This window comes from Rhagoletis pomonella, unplaced genomic scaffold (assembly GCF_013731165.1).
Source record: "Rhagoletis pomonella isolate Grant_MI unplaced genomic scaffold, Rhpom_1.0 Rhpom_scaffold_00001, whole genome shotgun sequence".
Classification (NCBI taxonomy): domain Eukaryota; kingdom Metazoa; phylum Arthropoda; class Insecta; order Diptera; family Tephritidae; genus Rhagoletis; species Rhagoletis pomonella.
This window is the reverse complement of record NW_023458555.1, coordinates 70561951-70575719: the sequence shown is the minus strand read 5'-3', so window position 1 is coordinate 70575719 and position 13769 is coordinate 70561951. Positions and strand designations below refer to the sequence as shown.

At 36.3% G+C, this 13769-nt stretch overlaps 1 protein-coding gene across 1 annotated transcript in view; it reads left to right on the top strand.

Moving 5' to 3' along the window:
- Nucleotides 1-4955, top strand: part of LOC118747431 (dihydrolipoyllysine-residue succinyltransferase component of 2-oxoglutarate dehydrogenase complex, mitochondrial) — a 128241-nt gene extending 123286 nt beyond the window's left edge. The window contains exons 6-7 of the mRNA XM_036481480.1: nt 4353-4658; nt 4719-4955. Of these exons, the coding sequence (XP_036337373.1) occupies nt 4353-4658; nt 4719-4853 (441 nt within the window). The 3' untranslated portion in view covers nt 4854-4955. The remainder of the gene's footprint in view (nt 1-4352; nt 4659-4718) is intronic.
- The last annotated feature ends 8814 nt before the right edge of the window (nt 4956-13769 follow it).

The following is a 13769-nucleotide window of genomic DNA, read 5'->3' as shown; positions in this document are numbered from 1 at the left end:
ACACGCATTGCCTGTTTTAATATTTCTCTCATAAAAGTTAGATAAAACTAAAGTCAAAATATGTTTGAGACGTATTAAATAATATAAATAATCATTTATTGGAAACAAATATAAATTTTTTTTTTAATAAAATATTATAGCAGCCAAAGAAGTTGGACTACTATTGTAATCCACGCGACTAACCGCGTGAGTAGAACCCATGCGCCTAATGGAGGGTTAATAAAAATATTATGTCCGGGTTATGTAAAATAAAACTAAAAAGTTCAATTTGAAATAATGTAAAAAAATATTTTTTAAAAAGAAGCTTTTATTTAACATGTACAATCAAAGGAATAAAATAAAATAATGTAAAAAAAAAGATTTTTTAGCAAGAAAATTGTGTTAAAACAGCACTAAAATGAATAAAATAAATTAAGTTAAGCTTTCGTTAAAGTTAATAAAAGCCAAATGGCGAAAGGAATTACTCAAACTCTAATGAAAATTACTAACAATTTGTATTGATTTACTTCGGTTTTAAAAGAGCTTGTCGGCGAATTCAACGTACATGCATAATTTTTTATACATATGTATGAAGATATGTAAGTAAATGCCGGTTCGCTATTCGCGCGACAAACTTTTTTAAAACCGAAGTAAATCAATACAAATTGTTAGTAATTTTCATTAGAGTTTGAGTAATTCCTTGCGCCATTTGGCTTTTAGTAACTTTAACGAAAGCTTAACTTATTTTATTTTATTCCTTTTAGTGAAGTTTTAACACAATTTTCTTACTAAAAATATTTTTTTTACATTATTTTATTTTATTCCTTTGATTGCACATGTTAAATAAGAGCTTGTATTTAAAAAAATATTTTTTTAAATTATTTTATTTTACACTGACCGCTATACATAATACAAAGTACGATACTGGTAGCCAAGGCTACTGGTAGACCAAGAACTGGACACCAGTCGCTATACATAATAGGGCCAGGGTTGCCACTTTGGTAAATTGTTACCAAAATTGGTAGAAAAAATTTGGGTTGGTAAAAAGGTATCTTTTTCTCATTTTGGTAGATATTTTTTGAACTCTTCGTTACCGATTTATTTTTCGTAGTTATCTTTATATTATAAATTTCTTTGCATACTTTTTATATACTTACATACGTATAAATGTATATCGATATAAGGCGAAGATATCGTGCTCCATTCAAAACTCATTTTACTGGAATCCCGGGGAGCTTTTGATTGCCTAAATATTTTAAATGATTATTTAAATACAAATAAAAAAAATTTACAGGTATGTAATGACGCACTATACTTGTTCGCAAAAAAAATTTAATCAACGTCATTTTTTATCAATAGAAATTGTTAAATAAAATTAATAAAAAAACAAGTAAGAAAGTCTAAGTTCGGGCGGAGCCGAACATTAAATACCCGGCGCAAGTATTGAAAATTGTTTTCCACCTTTCCGAAAGCTACCGCTACATGATAAGCCGGGGTGTATCAATTTTGATTAAATTAGCGTCCTTAAATTTCGAAATATTGAAATTTCAAGCATTTCTGAAATTTACCGTTATACGAAAAGCGGCCGTAATTTTAGACCGATTTCAACAATTTTCAACGGTTTGCTTTTATGTGGCAAGCACAATAACCATACCGAGTTTGGTACAAATTGCTAGAACGGTTAGCGAGATACATATATGTGATCACAAGTGGGCGGTGCCACGCCCATTTTCCAAAATTTTATCATAAACGTATTTCTTGGTAAAGAATTGTTGCAACCATCAATTTTGAATAAATTAGCTTTAATATTTACTGATTTATCGAAGATTTTGTATTTCTCGAAATTACCGTTATATGGGATGTGGGCGTGGTTATTGTCCGATTTTAAAAATTTTCGGCCATTTGGTATGCTGTACCAAGTTTGGAAGAAATTGGTGTAGCGGTTACCAAGATATACACATGTAACCATAAGTGGGCGTGGCTACGCCCATTTGCCAAAATTTTTTAATATTCTTATTTTTCGTCTAAAACTCATTGTAAATATCAATTTTGAGTGAATAATCTTCTGTAGTTACTAAAATATCGCAGTTTTCGTATTTCTGAAAATTACCGTTATATGGGAGGTAGGCGTGGTTATTGTCAGATTTCGCCCATTTTCAATACCATCCGTCCTACGCACAAAAGAGGTTCACGTACCAAGTTTCGTTAAGATATCTAAATTTTTACTCGAGTTATCGTGTGCACAGACGGACGGACGGACGGACGGACGGACAGACAGTCACCGCTTAATCGATTTCTCTTTTCATTCTGATCATTTATGTATACATTTGTCTATATCTATCTCGATTCGTTTTGCCTGTTACAAACAATCGTTATGTGAACAAAGTTATAATACCCTTGTGCACAAGTGCGCTCGGGTATAAAAATCAACGGGAACCACAGTGTGAGCTATACTCAAGTATTATTTGCTTTAAAACTCGGTATCTTAAATTGTTCTAAAAATTCAGAGTAAAAAATTCGAAGTTTGGACGAAATTTTTTTGAATTTTTCTAAATGTTGTATATAGTTTGAATCCTTAATTTTTATGAATTTAGTTAAAACAACAAAAAAATTTTACTTGAAAAACATTGCGAATAATAAAAAAATCACCAGGTGCTTTTTTGAGTCACTGTATTTGTCAGCCTTGAAATCCAACGGAGAATCACTCTTGCCAAAAAGTGCTACGTTGGGCTGAGTAGGCAAAAAGTAGAAGTAGAGTAGAAGTAAAGTACTCTCTCGTCGTACAAAGTTCACACTCTATAAGTACTCATCATGCCTGTGCTGGTGTATGGCGCGGAGGCATGGACAATGAAAGCATCTGATGAGGCGGCTCTTAGAGTTTTCGAGAGAAAAATTCTGCAAAAGATTTACGGACCTTTACGCGTTGGTGATGACGAATATCGCAGACGATTTAACGATGAGCTGTATGAGCTTTACAACGATATAGACATAGTGCAGCGAATTAAAATTCAGCGGTTCCGCTGGCTTGGCTATGTCGTTGGAATGGACAGAAACGCTCCTGCTCTGAAAATTTTCAACGCGGGCCGCGATACTGATAACAGAGGAAGAGGAAGGCCTCCTCTGCGTTGGAAAGACCAGGTGGAGAAGGACTTGGCTTCACTTGGCATTTCCAATTGGCGTCAGTTAGCACAGAAGAGAAATGACTGGCGTGCTGTTTTGGACTCGGCCAAAATCGCTTAGGCGGTTACAGCGCCAATAAAGAAGAAGAAGTATTTGTCTATAATAATAAAGTTTTTCAAATTATGAAGTTTCGTTGTTGCCTTTAGTTTCATCACTTCCGCTTTGAAAGAAACTGCGAATATGCTAATAATATGACTCAAATACCGTATAATTAGCTAAATAAAAATTTCCTTAAAACAACTTTAATTCTTATTGAAATAACTAAAAAATAGCAAAACTTTAGTTTTAATTGAAAAAAAGAAAAAAATAAAGCTATAGTTTTTATTAAAATAACTATAAAAAAATTTATTGGTAGATATTTTTTAGATTTGGTAGATTTTTCTCAAGTGGATGGTAAATATTTTTTTTCGTCAGTGGCAACCCTGAATAGGGCCATTAGTTCTTATAAATATATCTTTTTAATAACAATAAGAATAGATTAGCGCTTACACATATGTTAGTGTTTGGCCGAGCTTCTCCTACGATTTGTGGCGTGCGGCTTGATGTTGTCACACAAAGCTGAGGGACCTACAGTTTTACGCCGACTCCGATCGGCGATTTTATTTTTATGAGAAGCTGTTTTTCATGACATAAATACACTCGGAGGTATGCCATTGCCTGCCGAGGGGCGACCGCTATTAAGAAAAAACCTTTTTCCTAAATTTTTTTTGCAGTGTTGCGTTGACCAGGGCCAGAACCCATGCACTGCGGAGTGAAAGCGCGCACTGCTTACCAATACACCACAGGGGCCGCCAAAAATATATCTTTTTACAACATTTTATTATGTTTCCCCTATGTGTAATATAATCTTGCTATCAATTTTTAACCAACTTCCCCCAGAGCTAGAGACTCGAATCTTCAAACTTAGAGATCGGAGCCCAATGACAATGCAATATAAAAGATGAATTGATCCGCTAGGTGGCGCAGGATTTGAGATATTTGGAAAAACCATGCTTATGGTCCGATTTGGTTAATATTTAAAATGTATATTATTAAAAAGAAAGAATTTACTACGCAAACAAATTAGCCGTTAAAGGGTGCGGGGTCGATTTTTCTTTTTTATTATAGACTTATTAAAGCTTGTTTTTATTTTAAACTACTTGATTTTATTGAAATTACTTTCGATTTTATTGAAACATTTTTACCAATTACAGGAAATAGTTTATCGAGATTACGTAGATATTTCAGTAGCAGTGGCTACACCTAAAGGTTTAGTCGTGCCCGTGATAAGAAATGTTGAAACCATGAATTATGCAGATATTGAGATTGCTTTGGCTGCACTTGGCGAAAAGGCAAGGCGAAACGCAATCGCCATTGAAGATATGGACGGTGGAACCTTCACTATAAGTAATGGTGGCGTATTCGGTTCGTTGTTGGGAACTCCGATCATCAATCCACCACAAAGTGCTATTCTGGGGATGCATGGAATATTTGAGCGACCGATTGCCGTAAAAGGACAAGTAAGTTAAATTACATTTTGCTTTGTTATCGAAAAATAACTGTCTTTTTTTGATGACTAGGTTGTTGTACGCCCAATGATGTATATTGCTCTTACCTACGACCATCGACTGATTGATGGTCGTGAGGCTGTAATGTTCTTACGCAAAGTCAAAGCTGCCGTTGAAGATCCTAGAATAATATTAGCTGGATTATAAATGTTATCTTCTAGCAATATACGGAGAGAGCATTAAAGCTGTTAAAAACGAGACGTTTCTAACATGAAAATATTGATATAAATATAAATTTTTAATGTTTTATTTATTTTTGTTTTTAGATAAAAGGTGAAGCCTTTTCATGGGTGAAAAATATTTTTCCTGATTAAAGATATTACTTAATTCGAAAACTCTCAAATATTTCGCAGTTTTTTCAATACACAAACTGTATATAGGCGATTCCATCTTCACGGGTCTGACATTGTACAGAAAAAAGTTTTTTCTTACCCCCTATTATGAATCCATACGATACACGATAAACGCTTGCATTCTGTTGTGCTGTATTACGAATTAAATTCGAGCGTATGAAATTTGATAGCTACCGTTTATCGTATAGCGTTAAATTTTGGTATTGCCATACGATAGTTATCGTATCAGCTGTTCAATTCCATACGCTTGCGAGCGGTTGTCCATTTTTATACGATACGATACAATTTAACAAAAATAAAAGAATGTAAGTATTAAAATTAATAACATGAATTTATGGAAACGTCTTAACAAAATATTATTTATATATATTTTTTACGTGCACGCAAGTCGATCTCCACTTCTACTAGAACATACATACATATTTATTAGAGCTCTGCATCGGAAGATATTTGGCTTCACATTGAAGTTTTCTAGCGAATACGCTTCCTTCTCTTCCTCTCACTGAGAGCGCGGACAGTGAAGAGATGTATAGTCGCAAAGCGTCGAGTAACTAAGTAAAGTACTCGACAAAAATATGTTCCGAAAAAGAGGGGAACATAAAAGACGAGTACTACGTTGTGAAACTACCTCAAGTAAAAGGTTCCTTCATGTGAAGTTTTCAAGTATTTTAGGAAGATTTCATTTGAGAGCATAATTTATATATAAGAAATATGATATGTCTCGTGCACATAAAATATATTTACGTTTTTTTCTATAGGTTTTTTTTTTATATATACATGTATATATGTACATACATACATACATACATTTAAGTTTCTTTAAGGTATTTTTATGTAATGGCTCCATATCTACCCTCATACTACATCAAATTTAAATATTGAAACACAATTTTGAAGGTCACTTTACCGCTTTCGGAAAAAATGCAAATTTTTACATAGGCTTGCCATCTGTCTGAAAATAAAGTGAATAACATATTTCAGTGGCGTAAAATTTTGTAACGCTTTTATCGAACGAAAGGCATTTCAGTGCACTTTTATCAAGAGGTAATATTTTTAATAGGGTTGCCATTAGCCTAAAAAGTTACATTAAATATATTATACAATATAGAGATTTTCGGGATTCTTGGAACTTATCGATATAATAATCGAAACTTTAACGAATTTGTCATCGATTTTGTAATCGATATTTTTATAGGTTTTGTTATCAATATCAATTGCATCAATTCATCCTGTACCTGTAAAAAAGTTCTTACTTCAAAAAATAAAACCAAGGTCCTTAATTTAACATCTAATTTTTTAAATTCGAAAGAACTGTGCAGATCTGATCTCCTTCACAAAAAATTGCTTCACGTATTCGAACACCCATATTTTAATACATAAATATGTATCTATGTATTTCATTTACCTTATGCCCGTAAGTTTGGTTGAATTTGACGTTTTAAATGGATGGCAACAATCCTACATATATATTAGAAATGGAGCCTTTTCAAAATAATTTATAGTAATACCCATACTTTAATAAGTGATTTAACTTATTAAATAATTTTAATTAAAATTTTTATTAGGTGGCAACACTTTAAAAAAAAGTTTACCTTAGTTAGTACACATCTACAGACCAATCGCTTTAACATCACACCCCATTTTTTGAAAGTGAACGAATGCAAAACTGGTCACATTCAAAAAAACAATTTCTTCGCGTGTTATAAGTAGAATCCAAGCCCATAAAGAGAACATAAAGCTTCACGTGCAGTTTGACCTTCCTATGTGAAGTTTCCAAATACTACGTTCAGGTTGCTTGATACTTAAGTATGTGAGCATAGCGGAACACGTATTTGGTGAAGGAGAGCGCCGTCGAGTAACATCGTTCAGGAACGCTCATTTGGGATCTTCTCTACTTTTGTTACTTTTTTTTGAGTACCGCAAGCATGTGTTCCTATTTTTCGATTGAATGTGAGAAGTGCAGTTTGGCTGGGAACTTTGCCCTCTAATATTTATGTATATAAACAGCCTCTTTCGAAAGTCGAAAGTTTCTCTGAAATCTATAGATTTTTGTTTAATATTTAACAAGTAAAACTGATTCCAGTTACTTACATTATCGAGTTCACCTCCAGAGGATTGGAAGCATCTCTCAATTGCCTTCTTACTGTAGCCTCTATGAGAGTTTCATCAATTTATTCATTTGGATTTAGATAAAGCGCAATTGAGGTTGAAGGAAACATGTCTTTCTTAATTTTGTATGGCTTACGGTAAGTTTGCGCGACTTTTAAGTACAAAATGTTTGCTTTGAATGACAGCTGTTTCATTTAAATTCACAACAAATGGTAAACAAATACCACTGTCATTCACAATAGTACATCTATCGGGCGTGTGGAAACCATAATACGAAAACTCATTTTATACGATACGCTTGCAAGCGTTTATCGTCTATCGTATGAAAATTCATAACAGGGGGGTAATTTAAATTTAAGTATAAAGTACTCAACAATTCTACATTTTGATAAAGCTACACCTAATACACCCAACTAGATATTATTGCCTATTATGTTATGACGGATGCCAGCCGCACGGATCTTATCCGAATCACACTGTCATAACAAGCAAGTGTAAAGGACTAGATTCATGCGAATGACATCCCTAGGATAAATGCCAATTCTGGTCCGAAGGATGGCATTCGAACGAACCTAAACCTCACACTCTCTTGTTATGACAGTGCGAATTGGATTAGATCCGTGCGGATGGCATCCGTCGGATACCGTAATAGGCATGAATATATGAGTTATTTCTTTGTGGAGCAGATATCGCACATTAAATACAAAAGCGTCACAGCTCCAACATTTTTCAAAATCGGGTTTTTCCCATAAACCAATTCACAGAACACATCTCTAACTTCACAAGTAATTTCTTTCTCATCACTATCTTCTTTAACTAGAAAAGTACTGTTGTGCTTTGTTTCTGTTTTTTTTCGTCGCTTGCTTCGCTTGCGCAGTATCAACTAAAGATTATTATTTTTAGTTGTGTCAACGAGCTTAAGGATGACTGAATAGTTTTGTTACGCCTAAAACGTACTATTTTAAGTTGTGTCGCTATTATGGCAATAAATGTTAAATTTTGTGATGTTATATTTCAAATTGATTCCTTTTATCTGGAAGAAGTAAGTAAAATCGTTTGTATTATATTGATAAGTGTCTTTTTTGATTATATAATTAAGATTATCACAAGTTCGTCAGAAGGCTATTAGTTTAAAACCAAATACAATAAAATTTAGGTTTTACTGTTATATTAGTTTGCATATTTTGAATAAAGAATGCCAAGTTTTTATTAATTGATTGGAAAATTTTATTTTTTAGTTGCGACTTTATTGTTGAAAATGACGTGCCCAAACATTGAGCATTATAGCCCGAACACAATGAAAACGACGAGCTACAAACCACAGCTGTCAAATTATTTTAACACGTACTCTTATGTAGATAATTATTTTGGCGACGACCGGGCTACGCGACGGCTGTGGTTGTGGCCACAGATAAGGTTCTTCCTCTTATTTTATGTCAAACTCATACAAATTCATGATGTCGCTGCCGCGTTCAAAGAAATCATGTCGCCATCGACAAAGCGCTTAGATAATAAAGATGACAAATTGGAAGCTGTGGTCGGTAGCTCGTCGTTTTCAATGTGTTCAGAACTTGATTCATCTACAATGCAAACCTTAAATACACAGATAGATTCTAGCATGTCTAGTCAAATCTATATGAGCGATAGCAGTACAAATGCATTTAGCGACTCTGGGAGTAAATTTTGTCCGTCCGAAGCTAACAAAAGTAGCTCCTCGGAAGAATATTCTCAAGAAACTGGCGTAGAAGTATGTGGTAGAAAGAGATCATGTTCTAAATAAGAAACAGAAGAAACAAAAATATTTTCTTGACAAAATATTTTTTTTTTTTAACTTTTATTTTAACATAGTTTCATTAAAAGAAAAATACTGATAAAAATAAAATATTTCACACAAACAACAAAAATAAAAGTAATCTTAAAGCTGATACTGCTCCAATAGATACTGTACTAATCAAATTTATTTAAGGTCCCAGCAAAAACTTGTATATTTTTGGTAAGCGCTTAATTTTTGTATCGATGGAGTAACGCGTTACAATTAGAGATCAAAACTATACCATGCGGGTATCGATACTTTTTCTCGGAAGTAGTATTGAAAAAAAGTATCGATGCCTGAAAAATATCGGACCTAAAGTATCGATACCTACTCGTATCGGTACTCATTGTGTATTCCGTATTAAGTTAAATTAATTTTTCTTAAATCACAAGTTAATCATCCTCTGGGAATCTTTAACACCGAATAATAAAATTTAATAATAAAGGGACCGAAAATAAATAAAACCTTAACACCGCATAATAAAATTTTATAATAAAGGGACCGAAAATAAATAAAACACGGTTACACAGCAGAACTATATGTTTAATGATGAATGGTATTTACTCAGATACATATAAAAAATAAAAAAAATATGAGAGAAACGCAGTGCGGCAAATTTTTTTGCAACGGATGTATTTCATAGAAATTATCATAATAAAAATATTACGAGGTAAAAACCTCTAAATCACATAAACACCCCTATTGCGAATGTCGAATGACAGTAGATAAACGAATATTAAGCGATTATCGATTATCGATGCTATTGTGAGTACTCGCTTAGTCGCTCAATTAGCGACTGAGAATACTCTTTAATCGCTCATCCTTCTATTGCTGTTTTTTAGTCGTTGGAGTTTGCGTTTATAATATAGGATAAAAAGTATGTCATTTGAACTGGAAGTTGTAAAATATTGTGGAATATACATATGTATGTATGTGTCTGAATTACAGATCAAAATTTGTTAGCAACAAAAGGCAACTTGCGCGGTTGGTCGAGCTGATGCAGGAGAATGAGGACATATGCAAAGCAATTTGCGGCGCGACGACGTCTACTACAGTTGCCACGTAAAGGAGCGCAAATTCGGTGTTGGATTCGTGGTAGGAGAGAGACTCCGTCGCCGAGTACTGGCGTTCACCCCGGTGGACGAACGTCTAGCCACAATCCGCATCAAAGCTAGATTCTTCAACATCTCGCTCATCTGCGCCCATGCCCCGACGGAAGAGAAGGATGAGGCGTCCAAGGATCTCTTCTATGAGCGCTTGGAACGTACATATGAGCGCTGCCCCTGACACGATGTCAAAATCGTGCTTGGCGATTTTAATGCCAAGGTGGGCAAGGAAGGGATCTTTGGCGCCACTGTCGGAAAATTCAGCCTCCACGACGAAACGTCCGATAACGGACTGAGGCTGATCGACTTCGCCGGGGCCCGAAATATGGTAATATGTAGTACTAGGTTCCAGCATAAGAACATCCACCAAGCTACATGGCTGTCTCCAGATCGAAAAACGAGAAACCAAATCGATCATGTTGTGATAGACGGAAGGCATGCTTCAAGCGTTTTGGACGTACGTACACTCCGAGGGCCAAACATCGACTCGGACCACTATCTTGTTGTAGCCAAGATACGCACCCGCCTCTGTGCAGCAAAAAATGTGCGCCCAACAATGCAAGGAAAGCTTAACGTCGAAAAGCTGCAATCACAACAGACGGCCAATTTATTCGCCACTCGACTCACACACCTGCTCTCTGAGAGCACTCTTCAACAATCCGACGTACGCGAGCAGTGGAACCACATTTCCCGATCATTAAGTACCGCCGCCGAAGAAGTAGTTGGATTTCAGCGAGCCCGAAAGAACAACTGGTACGATGAGGAATGTCAAGAAGCCGCAGAGATAAAAGATGCCGCCTACAGGGCCACGCTGCGATCGGGCGCAACGCGAGCCATGTGGGACCGTTATAGGGAACTGAAGAAGGAAGCGAGACGTATTTGCCGCAATAAGAAGAGAGAGGCCGAAATACGTGAGTGCGAAGAGCTTGAGATGCTGGCCGACAGGAAGAACGCCCGAAAATTCTACCAGAGGGTTAGGCGACTTACGGAAGGTTTCAAGACCGGGGCGAACTCCTGTAAGAACAACAATGGCGACCTAGTGACCGATGTCCAGAATATACTTAAATTGTGGAGGGAACACTTTTATAACCTACTGAATGGTAGCAGCGCTGAAAGTAGTGAGGAAGACGAACCCGAGTCCCCAGTCGATGATGATGGAGTAGCTGTCCCACCGCCTGACTATGACGAGGTACGAATAGCGATTACGCGGCTGAAAAACAACAAAGCTGCTGGAGCTGACGGCCTGCCAGCCGAGCTATTCAAGTACGGCGGCGAGGAGCTGATGAGGTGCAGAATATGGCCAGATGAACGCATGCCCGACGACTGGAATTTAAGTGTGCTCTGCCCCATCCACAAGAAAGGCGACCCCGCCATACGCGCCAACTACCGCGGAATTAGCCTTCTAAGCATAGGTTACAAGGTCTTATCGAGCGTATTGTGCGAAAGACTGAAGCCCACCGTCAACGAGCTGATTGGACCTTATCAGTGTGGCTTTAGGCCTGGAAAATCCACCATAGATCAGGTATTCACAATACGCCAAATCTTGGAAAAGACCCGCGAGAATAGGATCGACACACACCATCTATTTGTCGATTTCAAAGCCGCTTTCGACAGCACGAAGAGAAGTTGCATTTATGCCGCGATGTCTGAATTTGGTATCCCCGCGAAACTAATACGGCTGTGTAAAATGACGTTGAGCAATACCACCAGCTCCGTCAGAATAGGGAAGGACCTCTCCGATCCGTTTGATACCAAACGAGGTTTCAGACAAGGGGACCCCCTTTCGTGTGATTTCTTTAATCTTATGTTGGAGAAGATAATACGAGCCGCAGAACTGAACCGCTCAGGCACAATACTTTATAAGAGCGTACAATTGCTGGCGTATGCCGACGACATCGATATTATCGGTAAAAACAAGGGGTACGTCTGTTCTGCCTTCTCGGGATTGGATAGAGAAGCAAAGCGAATGGGTCTGGTGGTGAACGAGGACAAAACGAAGTATCTCCTGTCAGCACACAAACAGTCAGAGCATACGCGTCTTGGCACCCACGTCACTGTTGACAGTTACAAGTTTGAAAAAGTAGACGACTTCGTTTATTTGGGAACCAGCATTAACACCAATAATAATGTCAGCCTTGAAATCCAACGGAGAATCACTCTTGCCAACAAGTGCTACTTTGGGCTGAGTAGGCAATTGAGAAGTAAAGTCCTCTCTCGTCGTACAAAGATCACACTCTATAAGTCACTCATCATGCCTGTGCTGGTGTATGGCGCGGAAGCATGGACAATGAAAGCATCTGATGAGGCGGCTCTTGGAGTTTTCGAGAGAAAGATTCTGCGAAAGATTTACAGACCTTTACGCGTTGGTGATGGCGAATATCGCAGACGATTTAACGATGAGCTGTATGAGCTTTACAACGATATAGACATAGTGCAGCGAATTAAAATTCAGCGGCTCCGCTGGCTTGGCCATGTCGTTCGGATGGACAGAAACGCTCCTGCTCTGAAAATATTCAACGCGGGCCGCGATGCTGGGAACAGAGGAAGAGGAAGGCCTCAGTTAGCACAGAAGAGATATGACTGGCGTGCTGTTTTGGACTCGGCCAAAATCGCTTAGGCGGAACAGCGCCAAGAAGAAGAACGCGTTTGGACACAAATACCCAAAATCATTGTATAAATAACTAAACCGTACTGTATTTCTTAAACTAGTTGAGTTCCAGATACTTCACGATTTGAAGGTTTTTACGGGAAGCTTTTCCTGCAAATCCTGTAAAACCTACAAACCGTGAATCGTCTGGAACGCAACTACTATTCACTAAATTCAATATGTACAAACACTCCAACTGCCAACTCCAAGGGATTAGACGAATCTCGCAATTTCTTCTTTGCTTTAGCCAACTCTACTAATCTTTTAGCTTCAACATCATCTTCCTCATCACTAAACCATATTTCAACTGTATCTATTTTTTAAATTTTATAATTAAAGCAATTATTTTAAAAATTATGTAAATGAAACACTAAAGAAACCAATGTAAACAAAAAAACAGCTGTTTACCATTAAGTCAACCATTCACAATAGTACAAATTTTAATCGATCAAGTTACACAATAGGAAAATAAAAGATAATCGACTCGATCGACTAATTTCTATTCTACTGCCAGTCGACACTCGCAATAGGGGCCAAAATTTAAAAGAAGAGAATCAAATTGTTCAGAACTTTTGTTGTTTGATATAGAAAATGAGAACGTGTGTGTGTCAGAGTTGTGAAAAATGCTTTAAATTTTTTAATGATAGCATTTTAATGTAAATGAAAAATATTAATGCATTAATTTTTGATATTTAATGTAAATGAAAATTTCAATGCATTAATTCCGAAGAAATAATGCTAATGATTTTTTTTGTATTAACATTAAAATGTTTAAATGAATGCTATTGCAATAATTTATTGCATTAAAATTATAACAAGCATTAAAAACCCATTAACTAATTTTATTTTGAGGTAAAAATTCTTTGCTGACGTTGAGGGTAGCATTTTAAGATCAAAAAGGACGTTAATGCTGGTTTTCACTATGTAAAGTTCAATGGTATTTGTCGTTAAATAGGTAAAATCACATTGTCAAATGGAACTAAAAAACGGTTTATTGATTGATTTAGATCAGAGTAGGTCCTCAGTCGTGTACAT